General features: G+C 50.9%; 1 protein-coding gene across 1 annotated transcript in view; it reads right to left on the bottom strand.

The window, feature by feature from the left end:
* Positions 1-11,777, bottom strand: part of LOC144675732 (suppressor of cytokine signaling 3-like) — a 12,209-nt gene extending 432 nt beyond the window's left edge. The window contains exons 1-3 of the mRNA XM_078536352.1: positions 11,753-11,777; positions 4,416-4,571; positions 1-1,977 (exon numbers count right to left, since the gene is read on the bottom strand). The exon at positions 1-1,977 is cut by the window's left edge and continues 432 nt beyond it. Of these exons, the coding sequence (XP_078392478.1) occupies positions 1,241-1,977; positions 4,416-4,571; positions 11,753-11,777 (918 nt within the window). The 3' untranslated portion in view covers positions 1-1,240. The remainder of the gene's footprint in view (positions 1,978-4,415; positions 4,572-11,752) is intronic.
* Positions 11,778-13,944: the final 2,167 nt, after the last annotated feature.

Genomic DNA, 13,944 nt, shown 5'->3' on the forward strand with positions numbered 1-13,944 from the left:
CAGGTACAGCACGGGGTTAGATACAGAGTAAAGTTCACTCTACACTGTCCCCATCAAACATTCCCAGGGCAGGTACAGCATGAGGTTAGATACAGAGTAAAGCTCCCCCTACACTGTCCCTGTCAAACACTCCCAGGACAGGTACAGCATGGGGTTAGATACAGAGTAAAGCTCCCTCTACACTGTCCCCATCAAACACTCCCAGGACAGGTACAGCAAGGGGTTAGATACAGAGTAAAGCTCCCTCTACACTGTCCCCATCAAACACTCCCAGGACAGGTACAGCACGGTGTTAAATACAGAATAAAGCTCCCTCTACACTGTCCCCATCAAACACTCCCAGGACAGGTACAGCACGGGGTTAGATACAGAGTAAAGCTCCCTCTACACCGTCCCCATCAAACACTCCCAGCACAGGTACAGCACGGGGTTACATACAGAGTAAAGCTCCCTCTACACTGTCCCCATCAAACACTCCCAGGACAGGTATAGCACGGGGTTAGATACAGTGTAAAGCTCCCTCTACACTGTCCCCATCAAACACTCCCAGCACAGGTACAGCACGGGGTTAGATACAGAGTAAAGCTCCCTCTACACTGTCCCCATCAAACACTCCCAGGACAGGTACAGCACGGGGTTAGATACAGAGTAAAGCTCCCTCTACACTGTCCCCATCAAACACTCCCAGGACAGGTACAGCACGGGGTTAGATACAGAGTAAAGCTCCCTCTACACTGTCCCCATCAAACACTCCCAGGACAGGTACAGGACGGAGTTACGTACAGAATAGAGGCAAGACACAGTTCAGACAAATCCATTCAAGTTGGTGAATCCGTCCCTCCTCCTTGCCACGGTGCATGTCCCTTTAAACAGCCTGCGCCGTGTCTGACGGGCAGGCAGGAGATTGCGCTGGTGAACCGAATGGGGAAGTGGTCACTTCCGCGGCCGCTTTACAGGGTCCCGAGCGGGAGTTGGGGGAAAGTCGCCGCCTGTTCCCTTCAAACCCGCCGGGCGTTTGGCGTGTTGACCCCCTTTCGCCGTCCGTCTTCCTCGTGGGCCCCTGGATGTTGCCGGCGTCGATGGTCCTGCGCCTGTCCCTTTAAGTGCCGCCTTTAACTGCGTCCCTTTAAGGAACTGAGGCGGCCCTCAGTCCGAGGAAGGCCTTCGATGGTGTCCAGGCGGTGGTCCTCGGTGCCCGCTGGGTGGGTGGGTGGATGGCGCCCTTTAAATGTGCCAGTCTCTAGTCCCTGAGGCTGTCTCTCAGGCTGCTGGGCAAGGGCAGGGCCTCCAGTCGCCCCCTGGCGTCCCTGCCCACTCCGGCCAGGTGGAGGTTGAGCGCCCGACGGCACAGGTCCTGCAGGGCGGGCACCTTGCAGAGCAGGGGCCTGCGCAGCAGCAGGGGCAAGGGGTGGTGCCCCCTGCCCCGTCCCCCTTGCCGCCGGACCAGCGCCGCCCCCTGGCCCGACAGCCGCACATAGTGGTCAGCCAGCTTGACCACGCAGTCGTAGGTGGCGGCTGGTGTGGCCGGGCCTCCTCCCTCCGTCTCCAGGTAGAACGCGCCCCCCCTCTCCCCCTCCACCTCCCCTGAGCCGGCCGGCCGGCGCTGGCGCACCCGCAGGTTGGTGATGCCCGCCTCGGTCCGCACGCTGAGCGTGAAGAGGTGCCGGGGGTCGGCGGAGTCGCGCAGGAGGAAGGTGCCCACCGGCTGCCCGGCCAGGCGCCAGGAGGCCTCGGCCCCCGAGAGGGCGGCCCAGTAGAAGCCGCTGGACTCCAGCCGCGCCAGGGCGCCCTCCACCCGCTCGTAGCCGCCAGCAAAGGCCCGGAAGCGGTAGCCGGCCTCCTGGCCATCCTCCGGCTCCAGCCTCTCTCTCGCCGCGCCCTCCTCCTCACCCCCAACCCCCCCAGTCCTGTTAACGTCGCCGGCCCCTCCTTCAGCCAAACTCTTCCATCGCCAATTCCGGGCCCAAAAAAAAACACCTGGGAAAGAGAGAACAAGGACAATATTAGCTCGGCCACCTAGAACAGAAGGCACTGGATAAAGTTCCACATGAAAGGCTTTTGGGGAAACCGAAGGGCAAAAAGCATGGTTCGTTTTTAAAAAGATGTGTTCATTCACGGGCTGTGGGTGTCGCCGACCGGGCCCAGCATTTATTGCCCTGTCCCTAAATGCCCCTTGAGGAGGTGGTGGTGAGCTGCCTTCTTGAGCCGCTGCAGTCCCTGTGGGGTGTGGGTACACCCACAGTGTGGTTAGGGAGGGAGTTCCAGGATTTTGTCCCCTGTGGTGTAGGTACACCCACAGTGCTGTTAGGGAGGGAGTTCCAGGATTTTGTCCCTGTGGTGTAGGTACACCCACAGTGCTGTTAGGGAGGGAGTTCCAAGACTTTGTCCCTGTGCTGTGGGTACACCCACAGTGCTGTTAGGGAGGGAGTTCCAGGATTTTGTCTCTGTGGTGTAGGTACACCCACAGTGCTGTTAGGGAGGGAGTCCGAGGATTATGACCCAGCGACAGTGATTTAACGGCCGATATACTTCCAAGTCAGGATGGTGAGTGGCTCGGAGGGGAACTTACAGGTGGTGGTATTCCCCATGTGTCTGCTGCCCTTGTCCTTCTAGATGGTAGAGGTCGTGGGTTTGGAAGGTGCTGTCTAAGGAGCCTTGGTGAGGGGGTGCAGGGGCTGTGGACCCGAGGGTGTACGAGCAGCAATAACTGAAGGTGGCAGGACAGGTTGAGAGCGCGGTTAATAGAGCAGCCAGTCTCCTGGGCTTCATTAATAGGGGCATAGGGGATGAGAGCAGGGAACTTATTGAACTTGTATATGACACAGGTTCACACCCAGTTCTGGGAACCACACCTTGGGAGGAATGCGAACGGATCAAATCTCCTCTCGACCCCCTCTTCGAAAAAAAACTGCCCCGACCTCTCCAATCTATCATTCCTCATGTCCGGAACCATTCTCGTCAACCTTTTCCACGTTCTCTCGCCAAAGCCTTCACATCCTTCCTAAAGTGCGGAGCCCAGGACTGGACACAATACTCCAGCTGAGGCCCAACTGGTGTCACATAAAAGTTCAACAGACCCTCCTTGCTCTTGTACTCTATGCCCCGATTAATAAAACAAAGGGAGATGGTGGCGTAGTGGTAATATCACTGGATGAGTCACCTAGAGGCTCAGGCTGAGAGTTATGGGTTCAAGACCCACCTTAGCAGCTGGTGGAGTTTAAGTTCGATTAATAAATCTGGAATATATAAAACTAGTCTCAGTAACGGTGACCACAAAACTATCATTAACTGCTGTTAAAAACCCATCTGGTTCGCTAATGCCTTTTAAGGGGAAGCAATGGTGTCCTAGTATAATGCAGAGACCCAGGGTAATTCTCTGGGGAGCCAGGTTCCGAATTCCATCCAATTCATCAAACGTTTGGTGACGACTAGGAAACCATCGCTGATTGTTGTACAATCCTTCTAGGAGGAATTCCTGGAGGAAATTCACTGGGCTGGTATCTCCACGTGAGACTCCAGACCCACAGCGATGTGGCTGAATCTTAAAAATGCCACAAAACAGTTCTCCAGCACAGAAACAGGACCTTTGGCCCATTGTGTCTGTGCTGACCAACAAACACCTATCTGTTCTAATCCAGCCCTGTAGGCTAAGGCGTTCAGGGCAATAATCCCCATGAACAAATAATATTTTTTAAAAACAAAATACTGTGTGCTTCACTGAGCCACTCCCGCAACCTTCTCTGCCACTGTCAGTGGTTTATGCACAGGTAGACCCAGGTCCCTGGTATCCCTTTACAATTTAAAAACTCAACAGGTATCCGTGCAGTGCAGAGGAGGAGGCCATTCGGCCCATCCAGTCTGTGCTGGCCCTCGGAAAGAGCATTCGACCTGGTCCCTCTCTGGCAGATTCAGTGGGAGGGGGAAGTGGGGTTGATGTTTTGGGGTCCAATACGACTTCTTCACGCCTGTTGTCCTGACCAGTTAACCAATCCGGGTTTGGCAATCTGCACCGTACCCCCTCCACCCCCCCCCCCGCCCCCCTCAAAGCCCCCTTCCAAGGTCGAATGCCTCCCTGTTTTTATTTTCAGAACTGTCAACTCACTGCAGATCAGAGGACGGGCAATTCTTATCACAACTTTCAACACCAGCTCCCAACCATTCCTCCTAGCTCCCTGGAGATGGGAGGGGTGGTGGTGGGGGGGAAGCAAAAGCAAAAAAATCAAGTCAATCTTGCAGGCAAAATTGGTGGTGGTGGGGGTTCTGTCAAAGTCATTGCAGTGGTGGAGTGGCCTCAAGGGCTTCCCTCCCTCTGCATTGAACAAAGGCTTAGACAGACACACACACAAAGTTTGCAAAGAGGGGTAGGTTTGGAGAGAATGAATTGCAAAAGAAAGATACATCTAATAAATACTCACTTAATGCTCCATATTTGCTAACTGGGAATTCAGATGCAGGCTCCTGCGAAAATTCAGGGAGGTCAAAAGACACCTGACCTGTGAAAAGAAGCAGACTTTGCAGCAGAGAGAGAGCTGCGCCTCTGTCCAAACTTCGGGAACTCTGCACAAACTGCGCTCCTCAGCTTTGGCTGAGAGCCCGGATCCGCCTGTCAATCATCCGCCCAGCCCGGCGCACGTGGGGTCCTTCCGACCGCCCTCCTCCCTAAACCGCCCCCAGCCAAACCACTGACTGGCCCAGTCCCATCGGCCGCACACCGGATTGGCTGGCGGCCCGGCCCCGCCCCCCCTGGGGATTACTGGAAGAGGTTGCAATCAGCTGGAAAGCAATCGGCTTCTGGTAAAAGGGAGTCTGGTTATGGAAAGGGGAGGGGGCTGGGTGAATGTGTGAGAGAGAGAGACATATAGGAGACAAACAAAGAGAGAGAGAGACATATAGGAGACAAACAAAGAGAGAGAGAGAGAAACACATACGGAGATAGGAACACAGTCAGAGAGAAACACAGGCACGGAGAAAATAAACAGAGAGAGAGAAACAGACAGAAACATAGAGACAGAAAAAGAGGGGGAGTGAGACAGAAACAGAGAGAGAGACAAACACACGGAGACTGAAACAGAGAGGGAGAGAGAGAGAGTGAAACAGAGATAAGCACAGACAGAAACAGAGAGAGAGATGGGGGAGAGAGAGACAGACACACACACACGGAGACACAGAGAGACAGAAACACAGAGACAGACAGACACAGAGACAAAAACAGATGCAGAGACAAACACAGAGAGACAGACACAGGTAGAGAGAGAGACAGAAACACAGAGACAGACAGACACAGAGAGAGAGACAAAAACAGATGCAGAGAGAGACAGAAACACAGGGAGACAGACACAGGTAGAGAGAGAGACAGAAACACAGAGACAGACAGACACAGAGACAAAAACAGATGCAGAGAGAGACAGAAACACAGGGAGACAGACAGACAGAGAGACAAAAACAGATGCAGAGAGAGACAGAAACACAGGGAGACAGACAGACAGAGAGACAAAAACAGATGCAGAGAGAGACAGAAACACAGAGAGACAGATGCAGAGGTAGAGAGAGAGACAAACACAGAGACAGACAGGGAGGGAGAGAAAAACAGACGCAGAGAGAAACAGAAACATGGAGACAGAGGTAGAGGGAGATACAAACATAGAGAGACAGACAGGGAGAGAGACACACACACAAAAACAGAGACGCAGAGGGAGACAGAAACACAGGGAGACAGGCACAGAGGTAGAGAGAGAGACAGAAACACAGAGAAACAGACAGGGAGAGAGAGAGAGAGAGACAAAGACAGAGACAAAGAGGGAGACAGAAACACAGAGACAAAAACACAGAGAGACAAACACCGAGAGGTAGAGATACGGAGAGAGAAACACAGAGAGAGAAACACAAACAGAGAGACAAAGATACAGAGAGAGAAAAGAAACAGGGAAGGACAGAAACAGAGAGAGACAGGAACAGAGAGAGACAGGAACAGAAAGAAAGAGATGCAGCAGGAGAGAGAGACAGAAACAGAGAGAGACAAAAACAGATGCAGAGAGAGACAGGAACATGAGGAGACAGGGAAAGACGGAAGCACAGCAACAGATGCAGAGAGGAACAGAAACAGAGAGAGAAACGAAGACAGAAAAACAGAGAGAGAGACATGGAGACAGAAACAGAGAGAGACACAGAGACAGAAACACAGAGAGAGACACTGAGACAGAAACAGAAAGAGACATGGAGACAGAAACAGAGAGAGACATGGAGACAGAAACAGCGAGAGACATGGAGATAGAAACAGAGAGAGACATGGAGACAGAAACAGAGAGAGACACTGAGACAGAAACAGAAAGAGACATGGAGACAGAAACAGAGAGAGACATGGAGATAGAAACAGTGAGAGACATGGAGACAGAAACAAAGAGAGACATAGAGACAGAAACAGAGAGAGACATGGAGACAGAAACAGAGAGAGACACGGAGACAGAAACAGAGAGAGACACAGAGACAGAAACAGAGAGAGACACGGAGACAGAAACAGAGAGAGACACTGAGACAGAAACAGAGAGAGACACGGAGACAGAAACAGAGAGAGACACGGAGACAGAAACAGAGAGCGACACGGAGACAGAAACAGAGAGAGACACGGAGACAGAAACAGAGAGAGACACGGAGGCAGAAACAGAGAGAGACACGGAGACAAAAACAGAGAGAGACACGGAGGCAGAAACAGAGAGAGACACGGAGACAGAAACAGAGAGAGACACGGAGGCAGAAACAGAGAGAGACACGGAGACAGAAACAGAGAGAGACACGGAGGCAGAAACAGAGAGAGACACGGAGACAGAAACAGAGAGAGACACGGAGACAGAAGCAGAGAGAGACACGGAGACAGAAGCAGAGAGAGACACGGAGACAGAAACAGAGAGAGACACGAAGACAGAAACAGAGAGAGACACGGAGACAGAAACAGAGAGAGACACGGAGATAGAAACACAGAGAGAGACACTGAGACAGAAACAGAGAGAGACACGGAGACAGAAACAGAGAGAGAGAGACACGGAGACAGAAACAGAGAGAGACACGGAGACAGAAACAGAGAGAGAGAGACACGGAGACAGAAACAGAGAGAGAGAGACACGGAGACAGAAACAGAGAGAGACACGGAGACAGAAACAGAGAGAGACAGGGAGACAGAAACAGAGAGAGACAGGGAGACAGAAACAGAGAGAGACAGGGAGACAGAAACAGAGAGAGACACGGAGACAGAAACAGAGAGAGACACGGAGACAGAAGCAGAGAGAGACACGGAGACAGAAGCAGAGAGAGACACGGAGACAGAAACAGAGAGAGACACGGAGACAGAAACAGAGAGAGACACGGAGACAGAAACAGAGAGAGACACGGAGATAGAAACACAGAGAGAGACACTGAGACAGAAACAGAGAGAGACACGGAGACAGAAACAGAGAGAGAGAGACACGGAGACAGAAACAGAGAGAGACACGGAGACAGAAACAGAGAGAGACACGGAGACAGAAACAGAGAGAGACACGGAGACAGAAACACAGAGAGACAGACACGGAGACAGAAACAGAGAGAGACACGGAGACAGAAACAGAGAGAGAGAGACACGGAGACAGAAACAGAGAGAGAGAGACACGGAGACAGAAACAGAGAGAGACACGGAGACAGAAACAGAGAGAGAGACACAGAGACAGAAACAGAGAGAGACACGGAGACAGAAACAGAGAGAGAGAGACACGGAGACAGAAACAGAGAGAGACACGGAGACAGAAACAGAGAGAGACACGGAGACAGAAACAGAGAGAGAGAGAGAGACATGGAGACAGAAACAGAGAGAGAGAGAGACATGGAGACAGAAACAGAGAGAGAGAGAGAGACATGGAGACAGAAACAGAGAGAGAGAGAGACATGGAGACAGAAACAGAGAGAGTCATGGAGACAGAAACAGAGAGAGAGAGAGAGACATGGAGACAGAAACAGAGAGAGAGAGAGAGACATGGAGACAGAAACAGAGAGAGAGAGAGACATGGAGACAGAAACAGAGAGAGTGAGAGTCATGGAGACAGAAACAGAGAGAGAGAGAGTCACGGAGACAGAAACACAGAGAGAGAGAGACACGGAGACAGAAACAGAGAGAGAGAGTCATGGAGACAGAAACAGAGAGAGAGAGAGACACGGAGACAGAAACAGAGAGAGAGAGTCATGGAGACAGAAACAGAGAGAGAGAGAGTCACGGAGACAGAAACAGAGAGAGAGAGAGACATGGAGACAGAAACAGAGAGAGAGAGAGTCATGGAGACAGAAACAGAGAGAGAGAGAGTCATGGAGACAGAAACAGAGAGAGAGAGAGAGTCACGGAGACAGAAACAGAGAGAGAGAGTCATGGAGACAGAAACAGAGAGAGAGACATTGAGACAGAAACAGAGAGAGAGAGTCATGGAGACAGAAACAGAGAGAGAGAGACACGGAGACAGAAACAGAGAGAGACACGGAGACAGAAACAGAGAGAGACACGGAGACAGAAACAGAGAGAGAGAGAGAGACATGGAGACAGAAACAGAGAGAGAGAGAGAGACATGGAGACAGAAACAGAGAGAGAGAGAGACATGGAGACAGAGACAGAAACAGAGAGAGAGAGACAGAGACAAACAGAGAGAGACAGAGACAAACAGAGAGAGACAGAAACAGAGAGAGACAGAGACAGAAACAGAGAGATAGAGACAGAGACAGAAACAGAGAGATAGAGACAGAGACAGAGACAGAAACAGAGAGAGAGAGAGAGAGAGAGACAGAGACTGGAACACAGAGAGGAATAGACAAGGAGACAGAGACACAGAGAGAGAGAGAGAGACGCAGTCAGAAACAGAGAGACAGAGACAGAGAGAGACTGAATGACAGATACAGAGATGCAGAGACAGAAACAGGAGAGAGAGATATAGACACACACAGACAAAAACAGAGACAGAGACGCAGATAGACCGACACAGAGAGAGAGGGATAGAAAAACAGAGAGAGAGAAAACCACAGAAAGGAACACAGAGAGATACACAGTGAGACACACACAGGGATATAAGCACAGAGAGGGAGAGACAAAAACACAGAGTGACAGACGCAGAGAGAGAGAGACAGTAACAGAGAGAGAGACATAGAGGCACACAGAGACAAAAACACAGCGAGGGAGAGAGACAAAAGCACAGAGAGACAGACGCAGAGAGAGAGAGTTACACGGTGACAGAGAGAGAGAGAAACCGAGAGTGACACACGCAGACACACACAGACAGACGCAGGGGGAGTCACAGAGACGAAGAGAAACAGCGACAGAGAGAGAGAAAAACACAGAGAGACAGAGACACAGAGAGAGAGAGAAATACAGAGAGAGACATAAACAGTGACAGAGAGAGAGAGAGAGACAGAGAAAGAGGGACATAAACACACACATTGAGAAGCAGACAGAGAAAGACAGAGAGTGGCCGAGTTGTGCTATTATTAATAGGGTTGATCTGCAGACACTTCTTGAGAAGAAACATTAAGTTTATTTACAATATACTCAACAGCATCTGCATATATGTTTTCCACTCCAACTTTATCTCTACGCTGACTGCTGAGGGAGCCCACGTTACTCTCCTATTGGTTACTACAGATCATGTGATCTTCCCTAACAGGTATTATCCTTAAAGGTACATTTCACCAAATAAAACCATAATTACTACATTCCTCCCCCTTTAACTCAGCTACACATATATTTACAGGTACATGTTTTTCAAGACAAAATAATAGTTACACTGGGCAAGGAGTTTTCAAATGCCGTCTTTCAGGTGGTTTCTTGGACATGTAGAGGTCCAGTCACCACAGTTATTTCACCCAGTAACCACTTTGCTCCTTCCCTGAAGTTTTTCACACATACACGTGCATGGTAAAATCAGGCAAAGTCAGCATGGTTTCATCAAGGGGAGGTCATGCCTGACAAATCTGTCAGAATTCTTTAAGGAGGTAACGAGTAGGTTAGACAAAGGAGAGTCAATGGATGTTATCTACTTGGACTTCCAGAAGGCCTTTGACAAGGTGCCGCACAGGAGGTTGCTCAGTAAGATAAGAGCCCATGGTGTTCGAGGCAAGGTACTAGCATGGATAGAAGATTGGCAGTCTGGCAGGAGGCAGAGAGTGGGGTTAAGGGGGTCCTTCTCAGGGTGGCGGCCGGTGACTAGTGGAGTTCCGCAGGGGTCAGTGTTGGGACCACAACTTTTCACTTTATACATTAATGATCTGGATGAAGGAACTGAGGGCATCCTGGCTAAGTTTGCAGATGATACAAAGATAGGTGGAGGGACAGGTAGTATTGAGGAGGCGGGGAGGCTGCTGGAGGATTTGAACAGGTTAGGAGAATGGGCAAAGAAGTGGCAGATAGAATACAACGTGGGGAAGTGTGAGGTCATGCACTTTGGTAGGAAGAATAGAGGCATAGACTATTTTATAAATGGGGAGAGAATTCAGAAATCTGGAGTGCAAAGGGACTTGGGAGTCCTAGTCCAGGATTCTCTTAAGGTTAACTTACAGGTTGACGCGGTAGTTAGGAAGGCAAATGCAATGTTGGCATTTATTTCGAGGGAACTAGAATATAAAAGCAAGGGATGTGCTGCTGAGGCTTTATAAGGCTCTGGTCAGACCACATTTAGAATATTGTGAGCAATTTTGGGCCCTGTATCTCAGGAAACATGTGCTGGCCCTGGAGAGGGTCCAGAGGAGGTTCACGAGAACGATCCCAGGAATGAAAGGCTTAACATATGAGGAACGTTTGAGGACTCTGGGTCTATACTGGATGGAGTTTAGAAGGATGAGGGGGGATCTGCTTGAAACTTACAGAATACTGAAAGGCCTGGATAGAGTGGACGTGGGGAAGATGTTTCCATTAGTAGGAGAGACTAGGACCCGAGGGCACAGCCTCAGAGTAAAGGGAAGACCTTTTAGAACAGGGATGAGGAGAAACTTCTTTAGCCAGAGAGTGGTGAATCTATGGAATTCATTGCCACAGACGGCTGTGGAGGCCAGGTCATTGAGTGTATTTAAGAGCGAGATAGATAGTTCTTGATTGGTAAGGGGATCAAAGGTTACAGGGAGAAGGCAGGAGAATGGAGTTGAGAAACATATCAGCCAAGATTGAATGGCGGAGCAGACTCGATGGGCCGAATGGCCTAATTTCTGCTCCTATGTCTTAAGGTCTTTTGGTCTAACCAGATGGGTTTTTATAGCCCTCCATGTGGGTTGTCCTGATCATCGGAGGTAGATGAATATAATCAAGGATTTGAGCTCCATAATCCAGGCCGACACTCCCCCCTGTGCCAGTACTGAGGGAGTGCTGCATCGTTGGAGGTAGAATACAAGAAACAAGATCAGTATTAGTCCATTCGGCCCCTCGAGCCTGCTCCCCCAGTCACTAAGATCTTGTCTTATCCAATTGTGACTCAACTCCACTCTCCTCTCTGCCCCCCCAGTACAACCCCACTCCCTTGTCCATCAGAAACCTGCCTCACTTGGCCTTGACTATATTCAATGTCCCGGCCTCCACTGCTCTCTGGGGGAGAGAATTCCACAGACTGACCACCCTCTGAGAGAAGAAATTCCTCCTCATCTCCGTCTTCAACGGGAGACCCCCTTATTCTGAAACTGTGTGACCCCCCCTCATTCTAAACTCCCCCTCGAGGGAGAAACATCCTCCTCGCACCTGCCCTGTGGAGACCCCTCAAAATCTTACCTGTTTCTGTAAGGTCACCGCTCATTCCTCTAAACTCCAATGGATACAGGGCCCAACCTGCTCAACCTTTCCTCATAAGACAAACCCCCCTTCATCCCAGGAACCAGCCCAGTGAACCTTCCCTGAAAGGCCTCCAATGGAAGTCTATCCCTCCCTTAGTGAGGAGACCAGAACTGTACCCAGTGCTCCAGGTGCAGTCTCCCCAATGCCCTGTCCAGTTGTAGCCAGACTTCCCGAATCTTATACTCCACCCCACTCCTCGCCTGTGGGATTAATGGGGACATTATATTAGTGTGTGAGGCGCCCATCGTGTTTGTAAATGGTGTAACATCGCCCCCTCCTGGTGATTAAGCACCTCCCAGAACAAACCCCTACAATTATCATCCTCATTTTCAAATCCCTCCCTCACCCCCTCCCTCCCTATCTCTGTAACCACATCCAGCCCCTAAAATTCTCACCCTCCCATTCAATTCCCTCCAACGCCCCCTCATGCACAAACTCCCTATCACTGTCAGCTCCTCCAACACCTACCATACTCATCCTCTATTTCAAATCACTCTCTCGCCCCCTCCCTCCCTCCATATCTCTGTAACCTCCTCAAGCCTCTACAATTCTCATCCTCCTGTTCAAATCCATCCCTCAACCACTCCCTCCCTATCTCTGTAACCTCCTCCAGCCCCTACAATTCTCATCCTCCTGTTCAAATCACTCCATGGCCAGTACTGAGGGAGTGCTGCACTGTCGGAGGGAGATGTATATACTCTAGGATTTGAGCTCCATAATCCAGGCCGGCACTCCCCCCGGTGCCAGTACTGAGGGAGTGCTGCACTGTCGGAGGGAGATGTATATACTCTAGGATATGAGCTCCATAATCCAGGCCGACACTCCCCCCGGTGCCAGTACTGAGGGAGTGCTGCACTGTCGGAGGGAGATGTATATACTCTAGGATATGAGCTCCATAATCCAGGCCGACACTCCCCCCGGTGCCAGTACTGAGGGAGTGCTGCATCGTTGGAGGTAGAATACAAGAAACAAGATCAGTATTAGTCCATTCGGCCCCTCGAGCCTGCTCCCCCAGTCACTAAGATCTTGTCTTATCCGATTGTGACTCAACTCCACTCTCCTCTCTGCCCCCCCAGTACAACCCCACTCCCTTGTCCATCAGAAACCTGCCTCACTTGGCCTTGACTATATTCAATGTCCCGGCTCCACTGCTCTCTGGGGGAGAGAATTCCACAGACTGACCACCCTCTGAGAGAAGAAATTCCTCCTCATCTCCGTCTTCAACGGGAGACCCCCTTATTCTGAAACTGTGTGACCCCCCCTCATTCTAAACTCCCCCACGAGGGAGAAACATCCTCCTCCCACCTGCCCTGTGGAGTCCCCTCAGGATCTTACCTGTTTCTGTAAGGTCACCGCTCATTCCTCTAAACTCCAATGGATACAGGGCCCAACCTGCTCAACCTTTCCTCATAAGACAAACCCCCCTTCATCCCAGGAATCAGCCCAGTGAACCTTCCCTGAAAGGCCTCCAATGAAAGTCTATCCCTCCCTTAGTGAGGAGACCAGAACTGTACCCAGTGCTCCAGGTGCAGTCTCCTCAATGCCCTGTCCAGTTGTAGCGAGACTTCCCGAATCTTATACTCCACCCCACTCCTCGCCTGTGGGATTAATGGGGACATTATATTAGTGTGTGAGGCGCCCATCGTGTTTGTAAATGGTGTAACATCGCCCCCTCCTGGTGATTAAGCACCTCCCAGAACAAACCCCTACAATTATCATCCTCATTTTCAAATCCCTCCCTCACCCCCTCCCTCCCTATCTCTGTAACCACATCCAGCCCCTAAAATTCTCACCCTCCCATTCAATTCCCTCCAACGCCCCCTCATGCACAAACTCCCTATCACTGTCAGCTCCTCCAACACCTACCATACTCATCCTCTATTTCAAATCACTCTCTCGCCCCCTCCCTCCCTCCATATCTCTGTAACCTCCTCAAGCCTCTACAATTCTCATCCTCCTGTTCAAATCCATCCCTCAACCACTCCCTCCCTATCTCTGTAACCTCCTCCAGCCCCTACAATTCTCATCCTCCTGTTCAAATCACTCCATGGCCAGTACTGAGGGAGTGCTGCACTGTCAGAGGTAGATGTATATACTCTAGGATTTGAGCTCCATAATCCAGGCCGGCA

Source organism: Cetorhinus maximus, unplaced genomic scaffold, assembly GCF_964194155.1.
Source record: "Cetorhinus maximus unplaced genomic scaffold, sCetMax3.hap1.1 HAP1_SCAFFOLD_1132, whole genome shotgun sequence".
NCBI lineage: Eukaryota > Metazoa > Chordata > Chondrichthyes > Lamniformes > Cetorhinidae > Cetorhinus > Cetorhinus maximus.